General features: G+C 39.7%; 1 protein-coding gene across 5 annotated transcripts in view; it reads left to right on the forward strand.

Annotated features, from left to right (window-relative positions):
* ZMIZ1 (zinc finger MIZ-type containing 1) overlaps nucleotides 1-27281 on the forward strand; it is a 339057-nt gene that overhangs the window by 202136 nt on the left and 109640 nt on the right. For all 5 annotated transcript variants that reach the window (XM_066324120.1, XM_066324122.1, XM_066324121.1 and 2 more), the window contains one exon: nucleotides 10631-10736. In XM_066324120.1, coding sequence (XP_066180217.1) covers nucleotides 10631-10736 — 106 coding nt within the window. The remainder of the gene's footprint in view (nucleotides 1-10630; nucleotides 10737-27281) is intronic.

A 27281-nucleotide genomic window follows, 5' to 3' on the forward strand; every position in this document is an offset into this window, starting at 1 on the left:
TTACCCGTGTCCTTCTTTGTAAGGATTATGCTAAAAGAAAAATGAAAAACCAGTATGAAAGTCTATTCAACCACTGAAGCAGGATTATTGTTTCGTTTTGCCAGCCTTTAAAATTACCTTCAAAATCAATTCCCTTAAAATTTCCATATTTTTGGATATACTTTTTAAAGCAAGTAATCTCAACCATCATTACAACATTTGAGCTGTGTAGTTCTTTAAGACATTTCATTTGGAAGTTCTACAAGTAGTAAAAATGCTTGCTTGCTCATAAAGCTTCCCCTCTGTAGTAATGAGAATGATTTTTTTTTTTATTTTTATGACATTCTGTTCTATTAACTCTCTGCCCAGGGAAAAAGTGGTATGCTAAACTGTTCTGGAAACATCAAGGGATATGAAATGATCATGTCCTACGAATGGTAACACGATATAAACTAATCCAAATTGAACTTTACTAGGATGTCATGAATGCAGAAGGACAGGCTCTCTCAGGAGTGTGCAAACCATTCATTGACACACTGCAAAGTCAAAATGCATCAGATGTAATGACAGAGCATCAAAACAGATCTGTTGTGGTATGAATAGCCAGCTTTATCAGATTATCAGAGACAGGCATAACATAGGTATAATAGGTATAACAGATTCTTTGCATCATTTAACTCTCATGTATGGTCTTTTGCAAAAATGAACCAGTTAAGTTTAATCCTATTAATAAAGGACAAATACACTCACAGTCTTGAAATAAGGAATTTAAGAAGTAGTTCTGTTTACCTGACACACCATCCTTGTGTTGGAACTGTCAGTAATGTCTGGAAACTTTATAACCACCTGAACATTTTTTATTTCTCCTGCTCATCTTCGAATAGATGCAGAAGAATGATCTTAGAAATACTCTGCCTGGGCAATAGGAGAAGAGCTTCCAGCTTCGTTTATGGGATTACTGGCTTTGATAATAATATATAGAATATGTATATTATAATATATAGAATAGGCTGTTGTAGAGGGTTTTCTTAAATTGTAATACCAGCACTTAGAGAAATCTTGGTGACTTGAAAATTTCATGAGTTTGCTAGACAGCAAACTCATGTTGTTGTTGAACAACAGTATGTGTAACACGTGTCTAGTGTTTGTCTTTCCCTGGTGATTTTTTTTTTTTTAATAATCTGTGCACAGTCTACATAATGGCTATTTTCAGTAGATATTTTTTCCATATCAGCAGTACTTTATAATCCTGGAGTTACGTTTGCTACTGTGGGCTCCAGTGACACTGTATGCAACGTAATAGGAATGGTTTTCTTATCTCAAGAAGAAACTCAGGATTAGATATAACAGCTAAATTTTGCCAGAGAGGTGCCTAATAAGGTATGTAAACTTCATTTCAGTGGTCAAATACTTTGCATTTGTTAAGTAGGATACTTTAAATGATTGCTCATTTAGAGTTTAAATAATTTCCTTTTGCGATAAAGAAATTAGGCTAATGCTGTCAAGGCCTATGAATACAATTGGGATATTTCTGTGCAGTGCAAACAGTCAAAGGGAAAGGATATGTGGGTAAACCAATGGCTTGTGCTATAAATAGAAAATATTTTTCATTAGCTAAGCTCCAAAAGCTGGGCCTCTTCTGACCAAAACGTGATGCATGTGCATCATGTTGTTACGTTCAAACAGTTCTGACAGACACTAATTCTAGATTAACTTTTCGTGCTTACCCATTACAGAAAATCACTAAAGTGAGTGGGTAATAAAAATTTATAAAGACTACTCATTTCAACAGATAAATAATAAGTCAGAGATAAAGGGGTAAGCTTTGAATCTGTTTTATTTCTTGCAAGCTATAGGCTGTGGAAAGGTTCTTTTAAACAGCTTTTATGGAACTCATGCAAACAAAAATGATCTTTTTCAGAGACAATAAATTTTCTTCTAACTTGCGAAGAAAAGCTAGGTGTTATTTTTCAACAGTAGTTATTTTCAAATCAAATAGACAGTCTGTAGGCTAGAAACTGAATTATAATTGAAATCATTGATTCTATAAATTATTGAAATGGCAATGGATATGGTGTTTTTTTGTATGTAATACTACTTCTTCCATAGTGTTATAGGGAGCGCATAAAAACAGCTTCCGCTTTCCACAAACCAGACATAGCTGTGTTTTATTAGGCTTGAAAAATTTCTTACTCTAGCACTAGACTATATTAAGGCAAGGCTGATAGTCTTGATAAATTTAAGGATTTAATTGTCTGAAAATGTACTGTATTATCTTCCAGTCTTCTGAAATAAACAGCTTCAGTTACTACACAGCAAATTTTAAAAAATAACCCTAGTTTGGCCAAATCAGATACCAGTCCAAGCAAAGAAATCAAAGTACTGGAATCACTCGCTGGTTAACATTTCTCCTAACCATCTCCCAATCCACATGGATGCTAAAAGTCATGTTTAACAGTAGTGTTGAGCCAAAAGTTATACAGTAATTGAATTATATCTCTGTGTATGGGAGACAAAAGCAAAATATTGGTCAAAGGCTTTTCAGGAAAGAATGCTTCAAAGTAGACTGCAATACAAATTACTTTCAGTCGGCATTTGACCCAGGTTGTTTCATTCATTTCTGCCTCTTCTCGGGTCCAGTGTAGTCTCATCCCAGGGGTCTGCTCTTGCCAAGCAGTTTGACATGTAAATGATCTTATTGAAGGCTTTGGATAACGTTTGTGTTGGTGCTGCAGCAAAAATGGAAATGAGGATACAGCTGAGAGCAAAATGGACAGATTTACAGACTTGTCTTCAGCAAAGGACTGTAAAGACACTGCCTTGTTCTCTTGCTGTGCTTCAGCTTTACAGGGCACTGAGTTTATCATTCTTTAGGGCTCTTCAGTGTGTCCAGTCAAGAAATAAAAGAGTGAGAGCAGCAAAGCTGTGTGTAGTTACTCTGTAGCTGTATCGAAGGGCTTCAACTAAGAAATTGAAATCCATCACTACAATGGTTTTGGACTTTAGGAGGAATTCAGGGTGTGCTTACCTGAGCTGACTCCTGGTCAAATCACTGAATACAAGAAAGCTTCTGTAGTGAAAGCTGTTGTCTCTAACCACCGTGGTTGGGATCTGAGTCTCTGCATCCAAAAGGTGTAAAGACTTCCTACCCCAAATCATCCACAAAAAACTATGCTGAGGCAGTCATTACGATAGTAATTAAGAATGCCTTTCCCCCAAATCTTTATGTTCTAGATTTCCCCCTCCAAATACTGCGTCCGCCTCAGTCATCAGATGTGGGAAACTTACCACTGTTTGTGAAAGAAATATTTCTCTCTAAATTAAAACAAGCAAACAAACCAAACACAAAGCTGTAGTCCTAGCTGTACTTCATTTAAAGATTTTGGATTTAATTTATTTTTTTTTGTTCTGCCTGTAGTTCTTACTCCATCTCTGTACTGCTGATGAGAGTTGCTGAAATAACAAGCATCAATGATAAACTGATGGAAGCATCTGCTAAAAGTTCATGTTTTAATGATACTGATACAATAGTACAGTAATCTTTGGAATTGCATTTCTCTTCAGAAAATCCTGGAATTGAGACTTCTGAGATGATTTTAGGTCATTTTAAGGAGGAAAAAACCCTAACTAATCTCAGTTTCATAGTACAGGAAATCTATTTTAGCTTGTCTGATACATTATGAAGAGCATAATTGGTTAAAAAAAGACATACATGTTAAAAAATATATAAAACCAAGAATTATGTGAGGTTTCCATAACAGGATGCCTCAGAGTGCAAATGCAGCTCCTGCTGCATTGACTTCATGCTTGCCTGGATGCGTTCTGTTTAATGCGGAAAAGTACATAATCAAAAATCAACCTGTGACATTCCAAAAATCACATTTTTAATCAGATCAGGATTTGAATGTGATTAATTAGATGGAAGAGTTGCTTCAGCGTATCTATACCCAGAAAATGGGAGATTGCAGCTGCCTGTGAGAGCCCTGGAAGTGTTGCATTTATTCTTTGTATCCAAGACTTCCAGAGCAAAAAGTTCACGTGGAAGAAATTCTGCTCCCATGATGCTCTCCAGGCATCTGTTAAACACACAGCTTTGTGTTTGCAGAGCAGCACAGCACTCCAGGGCTGTGTACGTGCTGTTCTGCCAGGGTACAGCCAGCAGGCACAGAACACTCTGCTTCAGAGCAGCTCTGGCGCTACCAAATAACACAGTATTACTGCTTGTCCTTTCACTTCATGGCCTCCTAAAGCCCTTTTTACCTGAACTTCCTTAGTCTTGTTGTGGGTTATTTAAAACTCTTCGAGTTCTGCTGGCCTCCAAAGTGAGGTGCTTTTAGAATTCGGTATATGTTTCATGCAAATCACTGTTCAAAGTGTGCCAGGACTCAGGTGGCAACAGTACTGCAGTGACCCAGTGATCAGCTGGTTTAATTACAGCACAATCCCTGCCTCTTTTCCTCTGGGACAGTTTTCAGTGGAGAGGGTTGAGTACAGCGACCTTCTCTTCGATGTTTGTGGTTGTTAGAGACATGCAGAGGGGAAGAGGATGTAAAGGAGGAGATACCCTTATTCTGCATGATTTATGTCACCATTGCAGGAAGCACCAAGGGGTACGTGGCAGGCGTACTGACTTGTGTTACTTGGAAAATACGGCCCTTATCCACCTTATAGAGTGGGAAAAATTTTTAAGAAAACTCTAATTTGAATACATGGTTTTTGTAAAGTCTCTTACATTTGCAGAACCTACTTAATATCTGTTTTCAAGCATCAAAGGCAAGAAACTACTTAATGATATATATATATAACTTCCCTGACTTGCTTTGATTGTCTCTATTGTTGAGGCAGCCCTTCTGCAACTGGATTGTAAGAGTCTCATCAGATCAGGACTTCAGATCACAGATTTCTTCCTCCTTTTTCCTACCCTTTTTGTTTTGTTTTGTTTTTTCTGTTTGAGGCAGATCACTATTCATGTTGCAAAATTCCTCAATTTGCTTCCTGTTTATCTGATCTTTGTGTGTTACTGAGGGGGAAAAAATTACCATCTACATTGCAGAATTCTAATTACAAAATTTCTGCTGTAGTCTTCAAACTGCATTCAGATAATTTCAAGTGTGCACAAGTGGCTGAACACGGAGCCGTCTGAACTAGCAATCAGCTGGCATTTTTAGTTTTGAGCAACCAGCAAATTGAATTGGTAAAATTCATTCTGATGCCAGCAGGGGGGAGTGCTCTTGACTGCTGCTAGTTAAGAGTTTCATTGAAAGTGCAACATAATGGGAAGGGAGTTTAGAAATAAGCAGTCATGTAGCTCTCTTGATTAACAGGGCTGTTAGGTTGAGAGCTACATTGTTCCAGTACTTCGTGGGGTGATGACAAGCAGGGCAGGGAGTGACTCTCCGTGGTGAAGCTCCTTAGCCTTGCAAAAGAGGAAAGGAGGGGGGGAGGTGGGGTGGGGAAAGTACTGCAGGTAAATTCAGCGAAGAGAATATGCTGGTAGCCATATTTGTCTGCTTTTTATGTAATTAAAACCTCACTCTCATCATTTTCTCCTCGCTGTCAATGACCCTGAGAGTTCAGACATCTGGAACTCCGCAGAGCTGAGTCACAGACACTGAATGCAGTGTCTCCTTTTTGAATGCTGTTTATCTGAATTATTCAGATTAAAGATTTCAGAGGTTTGGAGTGATCAGATTTTCTTACTGGCTGTTGATTTTGTAATAATATTTGTTTGCAGATAGGGTATATATTCCTCTAAAGTGCCATATCAAAATTTTAAGAACAGCTAGGGGTTACTAGTGTGTGTAGGAAATAAGCTAGCTTTTATAAAGTCTAGCTCTCTGGAATGTTATTGTAAAATAACACAGAGAAATATTAGGTATTGAACCTTGAGCTGGCCAAGCACCTCTCTCAACCATGATAAAGCATGATGATCTCAATTTATAATTCCGGTACTGGCAACTATGTCTGTTTGGTTCTTTTTAATGCATTATTTTTCAAAGGGATGCTATGTTATGTATGGTTAGGTCAAGTAAGACAAGTTCTAGCAGCATTGCAGAATGAAGTCATGGGTGAACACGTGGTGCCAGCTACACGTTGTCTGAATTTTTGCTGATGTGCTGGATTTGAATTTGTAGTCAGAGAAAGAGTATGTTTGCAAATGGTATCGTAATCACTTAGCCATAACATTTAATGGATTATTGAAATTGTTGCCTTGATCCCATCTGATCCACACTGGTACCCAAATAAGACTGAAATGACAGGAGGTTTCAAATGTGGTAGAATTCCTGGGACAGGGTTCAGACTGAGCTGGATGGCTCCAGTTGGCAGCAGGTGTCAAATCACTGAGGTTTGGCTTGGAACAGACCTAAGGGACTACTCTGTCTACTCTTTTTCTCCAAGCCAGGCTATGATACAGTGTGGTCTACTATAAATCTAAAGACTAAAGATACAGTCTGGTCTACTGTAAATCCCCTTACCCTCCAAAATCCAGACAATGATAGGTAAGTCTTTCCAGTGCCTGATGATTTTTAACACCTCAAACATTTTCCCAGTGAGTCACATATACACTGAGAATATGAATGTCTGTTCCAAATTTTCTGTTTAGGTATTTAATTTTTCTTTCCAATCTGTAGTATTTCATGTGTGTCTTTAGTCTCATTTTTGCAACATTTTTCCAGTTTATAATGATGATTTTAAACTCTTACCCTGTCATCTTAAGTGTTTGCAGACTCTTTTGCCTGCAAAACCAGCTAGAGGTTTTTCAGTTTACTCTGTCATTGTCCAAGTCAGGCCTAGATACATAGAAATTACCTGTAACAAGCACATGTTATGATTTGACAAAGGACTAGTAATTAATAATCTGAGTAAAATTTATACTTCTGTCATCTGAGCTGTATTCCTTTGTTACAGTAGTGTTTCTTAAGGCAATGTCAAAAGATGTATTTGAATTAGGTTATGGTAACTTGTCAAAGAAGCAAATTGCGGATTAGTGGTGGATTCATGATCATGTTCTATATTGCTCACCCTGTACTTTAGGATTTTGTTGTCTCTCTGGATATCTGTACTTTCTGAGAGTCACCTTTTACGGTCTTTAAAGCAGATTTGGTATAGCTCCAAGCTCTCTGTCTTGAATGAATTTCTGAAGATAACCATTAGCAGTTACACTGTTTGTCCAGGCAAGTTCCTTTGAGGCACTCGAAGATAAATTTCATCAGGGCCTGCTGACCTGAATGTATTAAACTTACCAAATGTCTTGGAGCTATTTCTTTATGTTTTGTGGATCATGCTTCTGTGATGCATTTGTCACATGTTCACCCATTTGTCATCTTGTTTCTGAGAATTCTCAGTGTCTGTTTAAAAAGCCAGGGGGTCCTTTGCATACAGAGGCAAGTTTGGCAAGTACCAAGTGAGCAATGTCTGACCTGAATTGTAGACCACCTGAAACAGGGTCTTGGGAGGGGGATGTATGATCTGCTCCATTGACCTTAATTTTGAAATAAAAGTAAGTCTTTAACCTGTCACAGTTGAAAGAAAAAGTTGAAATACAGTCAGTGCAAATATTTGTAAGCCTTGTTAAAAATGTCAGACAACATGCAACTGGCACCATGTGTTCAACCATGAGTTCATTCTGCAATGCTGTAAGCACTTATCAGAGGTGATCTAACCATTCCTTGTAAGGGAAGTAGATGTGTACTGCCCTATTCATGTTGACCAAGCTGACGCAGAAGGGACCAGTGAAATCCCTCTTGAGCACAAGTTTTTTTAATAGACCCTCTTTCTGCATTTAATGGAGCACATACAAGAAAACTGTAGGTGGAAAATGACTCCTGGCAAAACGGAAATTTTATTAGAAATATCTGTTTTCTGTTAAGTTTCTGTGGGTTTTGTTGTTCTTTTGAGAGGAAGAGGGGACTTTTTGTGGAGTTTGTCAGTGGAAGCACTTTCTTTCAAAGTTAAATTATTTTAAAATTATTATTATTACTTTAATTTGTTTTTTTTCCTTCACATTTTGCATGAAGAGGTAAGTAATAGTTTGATGGCTGACTTGTGCCCACTGTCAGGTTCAGGTTGTGCCTTCTGGTGCTCAGTCCCCGTGCGGTGTTTGCCGGGGCGCAGCCTCAGCCGCTGTCGGGTGGTCGCTCCCAAGCCTGCTGTGCCCATCAGGGTGTGCTCAGCCTTAGGCTGCACACTCTGGCACTGGAAAGCTCTGCTTTCCACCCCTCTGAGCTTCATGGCACTGCTCCTCTGGCAGGGGAAATTAAGGAAAGGAAATTGATATGATGTGGGAGTGTAGAAAGTTAAGTGTCAGGCTGTGGTTAGGATTGCACTGACCAAGGCTTTGCAGTGTATTCAGTGAAGACAGCGCAAGCAGAACTTGGTTTTTGTGGGTTTTAGTTCTCTCTGTTTCCTGAGTTACTTTGTAGAATTTTTTCCATAATTAGCAAGATGTCAGTTGAGAGTAGTGATTTGGCCTCTTGCTAGGAGAGTCTCAGGATTTGTAGCTTCATGTTTTGAAGCGAATCGAACAGATAAGCAGCCAGTGCGTTTCCTGAGTTGCCCTGTGCTCACTGATGAGCAGGTGTATCTGCATTCTTCCCTGCCCAGTTTCAAAATAGTGGTCATATGTTTTTTTGAAACAGAAAATGCAAGGGCCTTTTCTCCATTGTTTTACAGACCTGATTGGCACTCTGAACTGTGTTCCTCTGTGATGGTGGAATAGATGATGGCTAACGGAGTTTAAATAATGTTTGTACATCAATGAGACATTGTTCTCAGGAGCCTTTTCCAAGGTGTTGTTTTGGGTTTCTTAGAAGAGCTTTTTGTCTGTTTTCTTCTCGTCCCCTCCTAATATCTCCTTTTTGGGTGGTTGAAGTACAGTGAACTGGAAGTAGAAAAGGGAAACAGATTTCCAAGTATGTAAGTTTTCCAGATCTCATGGTGGCCCACCAGTCTTCACTCCTATTGCTAATTTAGCATGAAACATGACATATCATATTCTGCTCTTGTTTTTCTGTTTTTGAATGGTTTTGTGGATGGGTTTTTATTAATTTTCAAGTTATTATTAATAGTAGTTTTATTTTTTCTTAGTTTTGCAAGTTTGGACTCAGAGTCTTAGCCAGGATGCTAACAACTGGACTTCTAAGTACAAAGGATTAAAGAATGATTTACTAAGTTGGAAATGGTTTTTCGTTCATCAAAATATAACTGCATTATTTCTTCTACTTTATTCCTTTTTTACTTTTCTATCTACAAGTTGTAATTGCAAAGAAATATGATAAAACAGTAGGTGTGTATTACTGTACTGATTATCCTCAATTTTCATTTCTTTTCCTTGAAGCTCTTTTTGGGATTGGAAGTGTTAAATTTAGGGAGGGAACACTGCCACTGATTAAGTTTTATGAATGTCTAATTTTTAAATTAATAGGAGCAACAGAACAAACATGCTACCTGGGAACTTCATTCATGTTAATTCATTTTTTAGGAAATAAATTTTCTTATTTGTTCTTAATTGTTAATTAGGAAAAGTGCATATATTAGGAAAAGTATAGAATAATATTTCTAAGTTATCACATATGTTCTTCACTCTTTTCTTTACTGTTGCTTTTTGCGGTCCTGGTCACAGATAATCGCAGTGCCATTCATTAAGAAAGAAGCTTTCAAATGAAGAAAGGGTGGGAAAAGGATACTTTCTTGTACTGTAAGCTGTTAAAGATAGGGACTTCCTTTGCCTCAGGAAATGGTGTTCTGTTTCTTGTGCAGGTCCTTCACCACTGTTTTAATGCAAAGAAGTAATGGCACTGTTAAGAATAATCTGTTTTATCTGTGCCTCTGAGTCTGAAGTCATCATGTGCCACTGGAAGGCAATAGAAAAGCTGTGCTGTGTATAACTTTAGCATCGTTTGGCAGAATGACTGTGGTATTGTGTTTGAACTATGCAGATTTTAAAGAGGAGACGTTCTTGGCTGATAGCTGAGTTGCTGGCTTGGAGAAACAGTTGACTGCTTTTTGTCCTTAACTACGTCTTCAATTTGCCTGGGTTTGCTAGTTCTTCTAGACCAGTCAACAACAACAACAAGTCTTTCCCTAATTTAATGTTTGGCAAAAGCTTCTTGCACAGGGCTATTTATTTTAAAACTTCAGTAAATGTGCTTCCCAATACAGTATTGTTGAAATGCAGCAACTGTGACACTGGGCACAAAGTAGGACAACCCTGCCCAGCAGTGCGGAGCGGGCGTTTTAACCTAAAGGACCTGGGCACTGCCCTTGGGAACAGGGCCAGGAACTATACAACTGAGAGAGAGGCTGAGGGTTTCTCATCCTCACATCTCAAATACAGTAAGATGTATTCTATACAATCTTTACATACATTGCTCTCCTAGTATTTCTTCTGGCTTTGTCTCTCCAATTTTCATGGAACTTCGAGGCCTGTCTTCTGACAGGCTGTCAAATAATTGGATGATTGGAATACTCCTACATTCACTCTGCTCTGCTTGTGCTGGAAGCTACCAGGGAGCACTGCCTCATACCATGTTTGTACCGTGCTCTTGCAGCAAGTTCAGGTGTCTAACATTAGTGCTGATAAGCAGGTTAATGTCACTTTACAAAGAGCTCAAGCAACTCCTAATGAAGCTTTCTCTCTTTCCCTCTGCAGGTGGTGAGTCGAGTGGCAGCTCAGCAAGGATTTGACTTGGATCTTGGATACAGGCTACTGGCAGTATGTGCAGCCAACAGGGACAAATTCACTCCAAAATCAGCTGGTAGGAAAAGCCTTTATTTGATGTATTATTGATTCTCAGAAGATCATATTCTGTAAAAAATGCTACCTGCGACTGTCTTGCATTCTGTAAAAAAAACAAAACCAAAAGCAAACATGTATTTGGTGGTTATAGTTCTGTTGCTTTTAGCATTTCAATGGCATGCTCTTCTGAGGATACATGACTTTGGAAATTTATGTTTTCCCCAGCTAGTGCTGTTTGTTTGCCCTATTTGATCTCATGGATGAAATGCTGCTTTCAGAAGCACAGATGTTTAGTAATTTCATGGTGGGAATGAACATACTCAGACCGCTCCATCTTGGTAAACCATTGACTTTCTGTCATGTGTCAACCTCTAAATCTTTCACATCCATTCTGCACTCCCTGGTATATGTCTATTGCAAAGCTTTTACTCCTTGACTTCATATGCCTGTGCATGGTTTCCTATACATCTAGTCCTTAGCATTAGAATTTTGAGCCAAGAGTAGGTAGTAATTCTATTGCTGTAGTCTGAAGTAGCTGTTCTTCCAGTATTTTACAGCAATAATCTGTTACAGGTCTCCGATCAAGTAGCAATATTTGATCATGATGTATTGCCATTGCTCCTTTTAGAGATGTAGAAAATGCACTTAAGGGTCTTTCTGCTTCTCACATGTTCGATTTAACTGGAGCATTTAATTCTGGTTCTCCTTTTCTTAGCTGATGAATGTCAACATAATGTGCACTGGCTTGGAAAACAGAAAGATAATTGTTCCATTCCAGACTGAGCGTGGATAACTTTTCTGCTTAGTCCTAAACTGGTATGCAGTCCCCATTTTGGAGCATCAGAAAAGGTTACCTTCTTCCAAAACAGTGACTTCTAGCCAACTGATTGGGTGGTAATATTTCTTTTCATGTTCCTTTTCAGTTTTTATCAGCCCCAAACTTCTTTACTCATGGCTACCTATTGTTCTAAGTGTTCTAAGCAGATCCTCATTCAAAAGTGGCTTTCACATCAAAGCATATTCACTGAACTTAGTGTTTTATTTTTGTGTATGGGAAGGGACCATTAATCTTACTAAATGTTGAATAAACTGTCTGATTTTCATCCAGGAAAACTGTGTGGAGGATAAAACGTTCTGTTGACCAAGCATAATGTCTCTTTTTTCTGACTTCTTATTAAGTTTATCCATTAGTTAGATATCAGATCATCTCTTCTTGGTTGGCTGTTTTTTGGGTTTTTTTAAAGGCTTATCAAGGGGGGCTTTCCAGCTATGACAGCATTAAATTTTCTTCAAAAATACAGTTATTCCCCCTCTCTTAGTAATTCTTCCTGACGTGTCTCTCTCTCAGTGTATTACTGGGGGTGAGGTTGTGAGTCAGATGTTATAGTCCTTTGCCTTTAGGGGCTCACTGAGGGAGGAGTCTTGAAAACTGCTGGTAAGGCATCATGGTCTAGAAAAGCCCAGCGTCAGTATTTGATTTCTACCAGTAATTACTTTTTTGACGAATATATGTGAGGGGGTTTTATCTCAGCATTCTGTACAGAGTTCAGTCTTTCCCTTGTCAATTGATAACATACTGGGAAAGCTGGGAAATCACACACTCTTCTCTTAGTGTATTCTAAAACCTTTCTCAGTCCTTTGCTTTGCTTCCTATTTCCCAGTTGTATATACAAGTAATTTATTTTCAATGATCTTAAATATTTGGTTTCACAACTACTTTAGTTTTACTCTGTGTACCGTTGTTTCACCGGGTCTTCCTGGGGTTTCATCATGCCCATCTACACTGTGCATTTTGTGCTTTCACTATCTGTGTTAAATACTCATCTTTTGGGGCGTACCATAACGTATTTTGTGAAATGTCACATATAGTCCCTACTCTAGGGATGTCACATTCACATATGAGTTCTGAGAGCTCCATCATTGAATAGGCAGCTTGAAAGATTGACAGACTGGGATTGCAGATGTGAGGTCGTTTCAGAACATACAGACTTTTTCTATAAGGTTATTTTCCACATCAGAGTGCATTAACATTTGCTGATTTCTAATACAGCAGTGGCTCTGAAGCTTCATTCAGTTTTTGTAAAAATGTTGAGATTGTCCTTTGCTTTTCTTGTAGAGTGTGTGTCATTGAAAGCTGCCTTTTGTGAATTGCTTAAGTTGTTGTCAGGGCTGCTTGCAGGTTGTTTTGAGAAACTCCTTCTGTTTTCTTTTGCATTTAATGAAAGACACTTCTAACACTTCTTCCAGTCACATTCCTGCAGAAATCCCCTGATGTAGATATCAAATGGCATTAATTTTAATGAATAAGAATTTGTTTTTCCCTTCCTCCAGGCTTAAGAGAAATTTACAATGGTTTGCATTTATTTCTCCAAGCATGAATTTAATGCTGCCAGTGGGATCGCTCTGGAAGCATTTTTAATCCACGTTGTTTAGTGTCTGACATTCTTAGATGCTAGGAGAAGAAAAAGGCTTTCTAATTAAAACATGTTTGAGTAGGTGAACGTTGGGGAAAATAATTGCACTAAATCCTTTGAAGGACCATCCACTGTTAGTCCCTTCTTACAGCTTGGGACAAGGCTTGGTGAGTGATGTCCTGCAGGCTGGGAGCCTGGAGTGGCCTGCCATTGGTGGCTGGCAGGCTTTGCAGCTCTGCTGTGTGGAGCAGGTGGAACCCCCAGCCCAGTGTCCCCAGGGCTGCTGGTTTGCAGAGATGGCTGAACCAGTGCAATCAGTGGTCCTGCTTCTGATCTATGGCTGCTTTTCTGTTTGACTGCTCCCTGAGCTGTGTCTGCACGGCCCCAGGAGAGTGAGGGTCCCCATGGCAGTGCCTGGGGATCTCATTTATCCCTGGTGGAAGTGGGCTGGAGCCTGAGGCTGGAGGGCAGAGCAGCCAGCTGCCAGACTGGCTCAGCTCTGTGGGAAAACCACCCCTTGGTTCTTGAGAACGGCCCCACGGTGTTTCATCCCAGCTGGTTTAAGCTGTGGTGGTGGCTCCCTGCTCAGCGGGAAAGGAGGAGCCGATGGCAGATCAGAGCCCAGGCAAACACGGGGGCAGCAGGGAGGGATGGGAGGCTGCAGCCGGGCGGGGCAGCTCTTCAGGTGGCACAGCCTCAGCTGGGGAAAGGCAGGGCACCCGACCAAGAGCTGTCAGCTCCTTGGCTTCTGCCATCCAGGATTGTTTGGTGTTGCTGAGAGTGTTTGATGTGCTCTTTGGTGTTGTTTTACTTGGTCATTGAAATAGTTAGCAATTAGCTAATACTAATGGTTTTGGAGAGTGTCTAGGGGAGAAGCTCATGCAGCATGAGAAGTATTAATAAGTTGCCATGTGTGTTTTTAAATAGAAATTATGATTTAATGACCGTGCCTTTTGTCTCTGCTTTCTGGTGTTTGTACCTGAAATAATAGCTGCTGCCTTTTATTCTTCTAGCCCATGCTGCTGTAACAGGGCAGCTGCCTCAGCAGGAGGTCAAACACAGCATTTCCCACCCTGAAGACAAATGACAAAGCCTTTAAAAATATATGTGTCTCTTTTGGTGACAGCTGCTCCCCAGACCTTCCACTGCAAATTCCTTTGCCTTGTTGTGACACCTATAGGGAATGGCCCAGCGGGTTGGCTGCCTGCTCATTTGCTTCCAGACTGCGGTAACCTGAGTTGCTCTTAGTATGTGAGTGCATAGGTGTTTATGCATTCTAGCTTTTCTTCCTTAAACCTGAAGCCCTTCTCTTTGAATAGGGTTTGCTTGGACTTTTTCTGAGCATATCTGGATACTCTTGTCCTTCCTGTAGAAGATTTTAAGTCATTTGGTAGCTTTATTTTAACTGTTTAAATATGGTAGAGTTCACCAATTAAAGGGAGGAGGGAAGAGAAAGAAATGGAACAATTTTCTTTTCTGATTTTTTTCTTTTCAAAGATACTTTATTGAGCTACTGAATTTCATTGCTCTTGTAGCTACTTTTCTACATTTGCTTTTGTCAGGAGGCCAAGCTGAGGCCAGACAAGGGGACGACAGGATGAGATCATACAGGGAGCTTTGTCAGAAAAGGACAGTGTTCAGTATCTCTGTAAAGAGAGAGAGGAAGGAGGAAGCCTGAGGGCAGAACTGTGCAGAAAAGGTACTTTAGCAGTCACTGAGCAGCTACAGCAAACAAATGCTGTGATAGCTCAGATGGACAGCTAAGTGTTGGCTGTTTGATAGCAGAAATGGCAACCCTTTTTCGGTATCACTTTGCTTTCAATCCCTTAGGCTGTGCTTGGTGTGTTTCTGATTTTATTTTTCAAGAGCAATATTACTTAATAATCTTGATTTTATATTAAATATGGACTGAAACGTCATAGTATTTGAAGACTCTATGTTACGGGGTTTTTTTTATTTCTTTAGCTTCAGTTGTTGTCCTCAAACTGTGATATAATAGGGCTGTTCTTGGGAGTAGGATGCCAAAGCTGTAAATAAATCGGGTTAACAAAGGTTAACAGTGGAAGTGCTGGCAAATTGAGGTGTTAAAACATTACTGGACAAGATACTGAGACCTAAAGTGTGTCCTGACCAGGATATATTTTCAAAGTAATAGTAGAGGTTGGGCAAAGAGTGTTTTCATGTATTATCAAATCAAACTTCCAGAAATTATATAAAAAAGAGAAGAAATGATACCACAATGTGAATGAACAAAAAGGTAGAAAGGAAGGATAACCTCTAGATCATGGGGGACCACAGGACTAGATTAACACTTTTACGAAGTCTCCAGTAATAATGCTCACATTATCTGTGGAGACAAGGCAAAGCGAGGTAGCTAAAAGGATTACAAGTATAGAATAGAAATTACTCCAGCCAAGGCTCATGGCATCCCTCCAGCTTGAAGGGACCAAATGATTGACAGGCCTGTGTTAGGAAAGAAACAGCATATAAATTGTCAGTCTCATGCCTCACACCAAAGATTTCCAGCAAGTCAAGTCAAAATGGTCTTATATGACTGGAGAAGAAATACAAATGCTGTATATGCACTTAGGAAAGCGGCTGATAAGAATAAGTAAGCAGCTTTATGAGAGCAGAGTAGAAGCTTGGGTTGTTTGTGCAATGAAAGCTGAGCAGAGTTATGAAATGTATGGACTAACAAATGAACAACTCAGAACAGGAAGAGCCATGACGCTGCCGTACATATTGACACAAAAATATATTGCTGTAAATTGAATACAATACTGCAGTAATGGGGAATTCAGAATTATTAGGGCAGTTGCCATTTAAAAATATTTTCAGCTAGAATGACAGTGGAGAGGGATGGGGCAGAGTAAAGGAAAATGGAAATGTACAAGAGCCCTTTTAAAGATAAAATTCAGTATATAAAGTTGTGTAATGTGGCTCTTGATGTAGCTGGAAGCTGGTTAAGAATCTTTGATCTTTGGCATCCTAAATTTCTACTACATTTCCATCCAGATATCTAACCCATTGCTTGTTAGAGTTGGTGTCCTAAAATCATCCTCTTGACAATCCTCATTAAAATAAAGGTATTATTTTCTTTTAGCTGTTACCTTCTGAAACAGCTTTTGGTGCTGAAGACTGACTACATTTTGGGTGATCTCTAAGTTCACTTTCCTGCTCTTAGCACAGATTCTCACCATGTGCCCTTGTCTGCTTTGCTGTCAGTTTTGTAGTTCTGTATTTTTGAAGCAAAGATAGTAATACACCTTCCATCTCACTTTTATTTATCTCATTTAATTAAATTCAGTATCATGCTGTACAGAATCTACCTCTTCCCCTGTAGGTAGTTATCCAGTGCAGCAGGGCTGTAGTTTCAGCTGGGACACTTTGTTTTCATATAGATATAAAATAATTCTGCCCTGGTACATGTATTGGCAGGATGCACTTCCTGTTGCAACTAAGTCTTTCTTTCCTAAAGATTTTGTAGTATGAATGCTACAAATAAATGTGTAATGATTCTTAATTCATTTAGATTATGAGGCTATTAGTTTTATTAGTTTCTCTTAATGAAGTTGGCAACTTCCCTTGACCAGAAGGAAACAGTGAGTAGTGCTGCTCAGTGGCATGCAGCATTAATTCATGTCTATACTCAACGTTTACACTGGCTGCAGAAAAGGCACAGTGGACTTTGCCATTTGTCCCACCCATGAGTTCACTCGGAACAAAACTGTAAGACCTGCAGTTTTGGCAATTATAGCCCATACCTTTAGCCTCTGACAGGTTGGCTTGACAAATGGCAGGCATGTCAGTAGTCAGCTCTCAAACATCTTGAGGTTAAGAAGAGCTGCAGAATGAGAAGCTTTTCCCCACTGGGCCTTATTTGTTTGAGTTGTTCCTGTTCCCTTCCTCTGAGAGATCTGCTCCTCATGCATTTCATCTGCCTTCTGCTCGTGGGAAACGTGATCATACTCGTGTCAGATTTTCATTAGCCTCAGCTAGGCAACTCCTCTTCATTCTTACTGGGAGCTTGAGGACCTCATGACATATCAATGTGGATAGCTATTATTTTGATGAAAATACACTTCCTTTTTGGCATTCACTGTTCTGCTGTGCACTTCAACACCTATGTTTATAAAGGAGGTTGCATGGCTGAGCTGCTGCCTCTTTATTCTGACTAGTCAAAATACCAGGTGGTGTATCTGGTCTGTTCTTTTTGACATTTCACTGGTCCTTGTTACCATGGTACCAATTCTGACTTTGAGAGATGTCACAGTAAAGCCGTTGCTAGGTTGGAACATTTTTGCTCTAATGCCTTTACTATAACACTTTAAGAAATTGTGGACACTCAGCTACAGCAACAAGCTTGCTCTGTTGTTTTCTTAGTCTGTGCCTTGGATTTTTGTGAGGCTGAATGCTCTCATTGCAGCAGATTTGAATGTGTAGTGCATTAACTTATCATGCAGTTCCTGGGAAGAATCTTTTCCTAATGTGAATCTTTTCCTAAAGCGCACCACACTTTCACTTGGACTGGAACTGGCATTCCCCAGAGAAGATTTCTGTTGCTTTCTATCAGTGTTTTCTGTCTTCTGCTTCAGGGATTCCATATGTGCTGAGAACAGCTGAAGATTTGGGGGTAGAGGCAGCTTAGATCTTATTCTGGGTGTGAATCTTGATTTTTCATTTTATGTTGTTTTGAGTAACTTCCCTCTGAAGATGAGGTAAGTCACAAATGTCAAGCAAGAGGGGAGGCAGCTGTGAAAGCCTGCATATGTTCATGGGAGAGAAGAAAGCAAACTCTTAGAATGGCATTTGCCCTTTACAAGTTACCTTTTCTCAGCTTACAGCAAGCAGTCCTGCACTTGTTCCCTTTTCAGCTGCAGTGCATCCAAATGTACCTCGCTGCCAGTGCTCTCTTGTTAGCCTGTGTATCTTGGAGGCATTCAGAGAAGTTCGTGAGGAGTCCAGCTATGAGAACAGTAACGTGGCAACTTCCATGGGGATTGGTAGCTTTTGTGCTGCTAGAGGGCTGAGCCACAAAAGCATGAACTGTGTGAACAGATCAGATTGTCAAGCTCCAAGAACAGCAAGTTCACTTCCTAAATACAATTGAGATTCTACTGCTCACATTTTCAGATCCATCCCTAATTCCTCCAGGCTTGTCTGCAGCATGGAGTCAGCCTGGTAAGAAGACTTCTTGCTCTGATTGCTCTAAGCATGACACTCTGAGAAACACAATGATTAGTAGATAAAATGTTATATGTAGTATTTATCTTTAAAAAGAGAGATTTCCATGCTGAGTAGTTTGGAAAAAATGTTTTTATTGCATCTTTTTTAATGCTCATATTCAAGTACACCTGTTAAAGCAGGCTGATGGCAAGGTATTTGCAAAAATTCTATGTGATACAATGCATTCATTTAAATATCAGTTAAGAATAAACAAAAAACCATCAGCATTCATCATCATAGGTGGTTCTAATTTTTATTAGTCTCCATGCAACTTCATGCAAGGGGATTCAAGGAGAAAGACCACAGAATGAAGGAAAATTGATTTGAGGAGAGCTCCTAAGTAATATATTCCAAAAACAAATGCATATTGTTTCTTATAATGTGCAGTTTTTCTGAGAAATTCAGTACAAGTCAGTATGTTCATGTTTGATGAAGCTTCTGAATTGTTTCCTTTTTATTGATTGTGTTTGCCTCCACCTACTTTTACTTCCAGTAAAGCATGTAAAGAAAACCATCAGATTTGCTTTCATCTGCAGGTTTTCTGGATGCCAAGGTAAATTACTCCCTTTTTATTTTTTGATATTCTGATGAAAATGCAACAATACATGTCATTGTGAGACACTTCTGTGAATATCCCAATAAATCCAGACTTTATTCCTGACACTTCCATGTAAGGTAAATTTATTCCTGACTTGAGGAATAAATGGAAGAAATAAGATTTTCCTCATGAAGTTTAGTAGCTTAACAACAATAAACTCCAAAACGTGTGAATCTAACTAGAAAATTAAGTTGGTTTGAATCCCATTTCTATGACCTAAACCAGGCTTTTAGGGAAGTCTGGATGTCAGGTCCAAGAAACAAATACATGATGCTGAGTGTGTCTCTATTAAAAGACTTCCCCACAGATACAGCTCTTTTTGTGGCTGAAGCTCATAGATGAGATTTCCTAATGTGCTGGAAGGATGATATGATCAAGCACTGAGATGCCTGGATATTGTGCAGTCCCAAGGAAATCTCTTTGACTCTTACCTGTGTGTCCAGTAGGTATCTCAGTTATATCTCTGCTTTGCTGCTGTATGTATTTCTTATGTGCACTGTTACAAAGAACCAGTGCTTCTTCACGTTTTGTATGAACTGTGTGAAACTCAACTTCTGAGATTGACTCTGAGCAAAACTGAAAGCAGTAGCATTTCATGCAGAACATTGGCAACTATGAAGTATGTGATCAAACTAATGATTAACTCAACCCCCTTCAATACATTCCCTTATTTCTTTGAGAAATGCCTGCACTTAAGGTGTGCTGGGGCTACTAGTATCAGTGGATAGAAGAAGTTACAGATTTTTAAATCCTGTCTGTCTGTGCTGTTGTTTCCCAAAGCCCTCCTTAGGGCTCTGTAGTTTCAAACATGCAGACACAGACATCGATCCTTAGTTTCAGGTTCACAGAATGGTTTAAAATGTGCATCTTCTAAAGCAAGTTCTCAAGGGAAACATAAATTTAAACATTTTTAAAGACAAGTATGACTGACTTGGCTCTGAACTCAATAATTGAATACTGATCAGGAGCTGCTCCTGAGGAAATAAATTGAACAGTGAACATCTGTGTACAAAGCAGGGTATTTGTTTCATGTGTGATAGTTTCCCTTATGACTGCCTGGTCAGACCCAAAAGATATTAATCTTGCTCACTTTGGAAGATACTGTCTTTCCATCACAGAAAAAACAAAATGAAATTATTAGTGTAGTTACTACAGAAGCAATTTCAATTAAGGCAAAGAACCAGAGAGACCTCTAAGTTTTCAGTGTGAAAAATGGCACGCTGCTGGTCTAAAATAAGATTGTGAGAGGTTAATTGCCAGAAATTTATAACAGTTGCTGTCTCCCAGTAGGAATGTTGTAGTGGACCTAGTGGTCCTTGAAAAGCTACATACCACTGCAGGCAGTAAGGGGAGTTTGCTTTGAAGATTTTCTAGTATTACAACCAAATGTGTTTGAAATAATAAGTGGTAGCTACAGTAACTGTCTTGACCAAAGCAAAAGCAGTCAAGGTACTGGAATTGTGTCGATATTGTGCTGTCTTGAGAGCAAAAGCAAAGACTTGGGTTGGTCTTGGTTAGAGCCAAAATTGTGCAAGCCTCCTTTCCCTGTTCTGTTAAAAAATCTAGTATGACTTCCGGGACAGCAAATTGATTTAAAATTTTATGCAGTTGAGCTAATTACACATTCAATACCTAAGATGAGCTGGAGAAGAGCTAGACTGACATTTTGGTCTAGCAACTGTCAAAATGGAAGGGGGAAAAAAAAACTTCCAAAAGAGAGAGATACTTTTTATTTCTTTCAGTGTGTGAAAAAACTAATAGGTAAAGACAGAATCTTTGGCTGGAGGAAATTCTGTGTTAATTTGATTCTTTGCAGCCAATTATTGTTCCCAGCTTGTAGTGATCAAGAAAGCAAAAGCTCCTCAGCTAGGGCAGTGGCAGCACAGTGTGACAGCTGTCACTCAAGGAGCTTCTTCTCTGAGCTGCTGGGTTACATCAGGACCACTGTGTGAAGCTGTGTGCTTGGTGTGGGGTCCAGGCACTGATCTGCCTTCTAGAGAATCTTGACAGAAGGGTGAAGGAAGTGTTGTGTTCCTGTTCTGTGTGAGCAGATCATTCACTGTGCCTGTTAAGGCACAGAAAGCTGGGATTAGAAAGGAGGAATGTCTGAGAGCAAAGTTCTCAAGCCAGCGACACAAAGCTGGTGGATCATCACACCACTGCCGGAGGCTCAGTGGGATCCTTTGGTGATTAATCACCAGTGATACTGTGACGATATCTCTGACACGTACCAAAATTCAAACAGTTGTGACTTTACTGCTCATATGAGAGCCCAAGCCATGTGTCAGGGCAAAGAAGTCAGCTGAGCAGAGCTCAGGAGCCAGTCTTCCTGTGGAATCCTTGCTGGGAGCTATGCTTCAAACAGACCTCAGTCCTTTTGAAGGACAGCAGAGTGATTTTCAGCATCCCTTTGGAACAGCTACATGTGCAGAGGCATCTCAGCAACTTCTCCTTTCCTTTGATTGCAGTATGTGTTGTAGCAAACACTGAGGGTAATGTTAGAAAAACAGAGGGGAAATCCTAACTGCCATGTCTGGCTTGGCACAGTCCCTTTGGTTCAGTCAGCACTACAGACTGCCAGGATTCTGCAGTTGAAAGTATCTTCTGTGTTCCTCATGTTTTCTTGTTCTGGTAGAATTCACGTCTTCGTGCATCAGTGACAAATGTATGCTTTCATTCAGGTTGAGCGAATTCAGAATTTCAACCAGAATTTCAGCTCCTGGGATGAGTTATATTTTCAAATCGAGGGAGGAGGGGAAATGTCTTTGCCCCACATTTAATTAAATCTTAAATTTGGTCAGTCATATAATCCTAAACTCTGTAGAAGGATGGTGGCCTCTAAGAATTGTCTTCAAAAAGCTAACACTGATACATAGCTGGCAAGTCTCAGTGTGATACAAATCATTCTGGAGGGGTGTTTTGAAGAGAAAAGAAGAAAACAAAACTGAACTGAGGATGTGGAAGGAATATGAGCATATATGTGTATCTATTGTGAAATAAATATATTTGGACTGTGGTTTGAAAACATACTGGAAACTTGGAATAGTCAGATATTAATTAGATGTATTGCCTCATGAAAGGAAACTTTTTCTGCAGGTGCCATTAAGTCTACAAAGATTAAAAAAAAAAAAAAAAAGGCTACACTGGATCATTGTTTTGTTGCTGTGTTTATTTGCAATAGGTGATGTTTTTATCTGGCTTTCATCTCTCTGTCCAAAACTCTACTTATGATGAGGTCAATAAAGCTAAAAAGATTTCAGAGAGATTGGAAAAATAAAACTCTGCTTGAGAAAGCTCATGTGTGCAGAAATAGCTGTCTTGTCATAGCAATGTTAGAGTTACTTTCAAAGGTTCTATGCCTAGAAAATTATTTGTTAGTGATGAACTCTAAGCCTCTTCCCTGGAGAAAAAGCCTGAATTGCTGTGTACAGGATGGTGAGACACTGTAGATTCAGTGTTTTCAGTGTGCCCAGACCAAACATCATCTCTCCCACACAATAAACAGTGCCCATTCTTTTGGCAGCTGTTTGTATGTTTTTAGAGCAGTAGAAGGGTAGAGATGACAGAGCTGAAATAGTTTTATTCCTTTTACTGATGCAGCAAAAAGAAAAAGAGCAAAGAAGGGTGAGGTCACATTATGGGAGCAGAGGAAATGGACAGCAAGTGCCTGCTCTGCCTGTAAAGTTGGCAAATTCTAGACAAATGAGTTACTGTAGGGGAGGCTGAACCTTAGGAAGATTTTCGAATGAAAAAATCTAGTCGTGTCCAGGAAAACCCAATCATGTGCTAATTCAAAATCCTAAGTAATGGGGATGGGATAATGAAATTTTATGATATCTGCAGGTTCTCCTTATGGCATGTGCAAGTTAATAGGCAAATAATAGCCCCTGAACTAAAATTACTAGCTAGATGGGGTTTTTCTACTTCTCCTTCAATCCCAATGTGTCACCCTATCTTAACAAAGTAAATGGCTTTAAAGAAATTGATAGTAGGTTTTAAGAGAGCTGACAGTTGTCACTTAGAGCATACTGCTTTAATAATCCCACTGGGACACCCTTATTCTATTCTCTCCAGATACACTCATGAAGTAGATACATAGTTGATTTCTTTATATTGTCAGCTTTCTCTTCAGTTTTAATTAGAAGCTGGACCTTTTAAAACTTTTTTCCAGTGCTCTTTTGACAGCAGAAATTTAGGTATGTGACAATAGATTTTGAGCCATCTTGCTGCATGCACACATTTGTGGGTAGGGTTTCTGAAAAATCATGAAATCAATGGGATTTCAGGTAGATGTTTTTCAGAGACCCGTTGGTATTTTAGCTGTGTAATTATCAGTAGAATTAATGCAAACCACATAACAAATCCTTTGCCCTTGCAGTTTGGTGGCTCAGCTCAGGCACCTGGCAGTGGTTCTGCTGGTGGTGCAGCCCAGTCATCCCACCCTGTGTTGTGGTACAGAGAACCCTGCAGGGAGCTCTGTAGATCAGGACTGTGATGGATGGCAGTGTCCTCAGCACGAGTTCTCTTTTGGGTTCCTTGTTTGAGTAACTCTTCCTGGAGTGTTTTTCATATTGAGCTCAATCCTTGGTTTTCCTTGTTTTCCTCTTCCCCCTGCACTGCTGCATCCTTCTAATTCCACCTTTAATTGTAGAATGCCTGCAGTTAATACTGGCTGTCGTGTATCCCAGGTTTTAAAAGGCCATAAACACAGAGGAATGGGCCGAAACAGCTGAGTTAAAAGGCTTGTTAAAGATGCTATCTGTGTGCTGAATCCAATTCATGGGCACGTTAAAAGACACCAGATTTTCTTCTAGAGGTGTTTAGCAGAAATGCCTGGCAGGAGCTGAAGCTTTGATCTTGCTATTTTGCTCTAGTGTGTGCTGTGGAGGTCCCTCATTCTCTTTTTACCTCAGGGACTTGAACCAGTATTTCTGATGGCTGGATCCATGGTGTTCGTGTCCTCATCATTCTCTATGCAGTTTTGGTATTGGGGATTTTTGATTGCTTTGGTTTGGTTTTGTTTATTTGTTTTGTTTTGGTTTTTTTTAATTAATTTAGTGCTTTACTATTTTGTGACTGGTTTTACATGACCTTAAAATATCCCTGATTTTGGGACCTAAAGGCCATCATTCAAATGAACAAGTAAGTCATTTACTGCAGGCTCTTCCACATTGCAAGAACTAACAACATTGTGAAAGGATTCCTATATAAGTTTAATTTCTCTCTGAAGTAGCTGCTTACTTGTAAATTTTCATTTATAGTGTGTGGATCAGTACTTTTAGCTCTTTATGGAAATTGGAAAAAATCTATCTTGTAAAAATGGGAACTTAATAACAAAAAGAAGGACTGGACCACCATATGTTCTTCAGCCATGAAACTATCACTATTCTGGAAAGCACTTAGGTCTATGCTTATTTTTTGAGACATGCTTAGCTTCTTTTTGCACTCTGTGAGTGAAGATGAGTTGTTCAAGTGCATTCCTGAACCAGAACCTTAGCACTAATACTCCAGTCACTGCAAAGAATAAATGAGGGGCAAAGACAAAGGGCCAAATTAAAATCAACGAGATTCTATTCAGATGGGCTCTGCTTCAGCAAGCACATATCTAATTATAAGCACAGAAGTAGGCTCACTGACGTCAAAGTTAATTAAACTGCTTAAATTTAGGCACATGCTTAAATTCTTTGCTGAATCAGTATTTTTGAGCCAATGGGACAGCGTTGCTGGTCCAAAGCATGATTTTTGTGGGTGGGAAGGAATTTAAACTCCCCCTTTCTTCCATCAGTTCTTCTGAGGTCTGCTGGCATTTTATTAGAATCCCAGTGGTGAAGGGAAGTGTCAATATGTTTAAGTTCCTTAGAGTGTTTGCTAACAATACCTGAACCTGACAGTTGGATCTCTGGTATTTTTAAGGCATCTTGCCTCCATGTAGTGTGTTCTGCACTATGGCAGGACTATGCCCAGCAGTAATCATTCCAGTTTTGTTATTTCTGATGCCACTTCTATGAAACTAATCCCTTTGTCCAGTCTCTGAAAGACAAAATACTAACTCACTTTCATAACAAAAAAGTGAAGAAAACATGTAGACAGAAGTGTCACATGAAGAGTGCCTGTCATACAGGAGCAGGAATTTTGATTCCATTGATTTCACAGATTATTTTAGTTTATGATGTCATAAATAAATAAGCCATTATTTGTTGGCCTTGGATCATTAAGGGCCTAATAAGAATTTCTCCCGTAGGAGTATGAAGGACAACATGATACTTCTGACACAGAAGCACTCATGGGAATTTCAGCCACACTGTGTAAATGAGCTGGGGCTGCTTGTGAAGCTTTTAGCTATGGTCCCTGCCTGAGTAACACAGTAGAGTTGCCCTGATGTAGTAGCAAGGGATTAATCAAGGAGGTGTACTGCAAAAGATCAGATTTCTTTTACTTGGTAAAACTCATGCCATGGGGACTTAAGGTCTGCAAAGGAAGCTAATTGAGTCATCAACAGGAATAAGTTCAAAAGAGAAAAGCAGGTAAGAGAGCTAAATAAATCTAGACTTGTGTTTTTAAATGTATTCAACATTTTGTTCATGTGTACATTACCTACTAGTCACTTTTACCTGGTGCATGAGTCTAAAGCTTAAATTGATTATTTTCATTTAGATACCAGAAAATGACATGTATTCATTTACATATTCATATCTTTTGGTTAAAGAAAAATAATTAAAAATCACCTTCCCTCCTAGTGACACCAGCATCAATTTTTCCAGTAGTGACTGAAAGCTGTTGCATTTGGAAAAGTGTTCTGTTAACTGTGCAGGCAGCTCTGATGGAGAATGGGTGACTTAGTAGTCAATATTTGTCTGTATGGTGTAATTCACTTCGTGCCTGTGGGCAGCTCTGTTCACAGTCCAGAGCAGTGGGCTCACAGGAGTCTCGAGCCAAGTCAAAGCCTCAGTTTCACTTGGTTCCCCTTGCCAGGTGGGGTAAAGTCAGGAGGGAGGGAGCAGCTGTGAATGAGAGAGCTGGGCTATCGTCAGTGACAAAGCATCAGCTTTCCTCTGTTGGGTCTCCCACATCATCCTTTTCTCTCGTCCAGCAGCTCATCATCCTGCCACAGGCCAAGAGTATATAAATTATAAAGAGCTGGAGCAGCTACTGCAGCTGCTGCTGCTGTGTGTGTGGAGCTAGGGGAGGGAAACAGCCCATCAGGCAAGCAGTGCTCTAACTAATGTAGTATGCATTGTCTTTCTTGCTGGACGTCATCTCTGCCAGCAAAGTAGAAGGAAAGCTCAAGCCTCAATGGTGGCTTTTTTGGGCTATCTTTTTATGTACATTATTCTTTGACTGCATCCAATGTGTCTCTCTAAGATGACGATTTAATTAATTTAAACCAATAAATTTCTTCACCGATTTTCTTAGGCTTTTTCTCCCTATCTCCATGTTTTGCATACAAGCATGATGAAAGTGTGAGACTGTGTCTATCCATCGTGCTAACAAGGATCAAACTGGGGACACGGTCATTTTGTACATACAAGTTGTCTAAATGCATAACAGGTTACAGTAGAACATGTAATAAAATTGCCTAAGTAGGCAGATTTAATTATGATTAGATCATGTTACTGGAGGTCTTGAGTCACAGCTGGGCCTTCACTGAAGACTTGTTTTCTCTCTTCTTCACAGCCCTCTATCTACCCATTCTCAGTTTCCCTAGGTGCTTCAGAGGGTTGTAGCAGGAGGCTGTTACAGCCACCTTGCAGTCTCTTGAAACACGAGGGCTTTGAAATCTTTGTTTGGAAGTGCCTCAAATATCAGTATTTGAGATTGTTTCAAAACAATCAGTTGAAGAGAGAAAGCACTCATTTGCCAGCCACAAGGAAGAGATCTTTGAGGAGCATTTGTTCATTCTTTTCTTTGTCTCTTTCTGTTCCGGGGTAGCAGGTAGGGGACAGTTCTATCTGTCTTTCATACTTGCATTGCAGAGAGCAAGAGCAAGAGGCATCCTTTGGACTCTAGGACTCCTGCCATAAGGGGAGACAGCTGTCCAAAGTGCACATGTGTACAGGGTGTGAGCAGTTTGAAGTCATATTACTATGGGTAAATAACTTCCAGATTCAAAAGGCAAATGGTATATTCTTACTGGAGAAGCTGGAGTGGGGTATCTCCAGAAAGCATTGCTTTCTGACCTTTAAAGCTGTTACCTCCAGGGCAGAGTGAAGCAGGATATGTGCCTCACTATTGACTGTGACATTTCTGTCCTAAAAATAGAACACAACAATCCCTTTCTGGTTCAGACCGGCACCCTCTGTGGGTATATGATATTCACACAGGTCTC

Source organism: Sylvia atricapilla, chromosome 8 (assembly GCF_009819655.1).
Source record: "Sylvia atricapilla isolate bSylAtr1 chromosome 8, bSylAtr1.pri, whole genome shotgun sequence".
NCBI classification, from domain to species: domain Eukaryota; kingdom Metazoa; phylum Chordata; class Aves; order Passeriformes; family Sylviidae; genus Sylvia; species Sylvia atricapilla.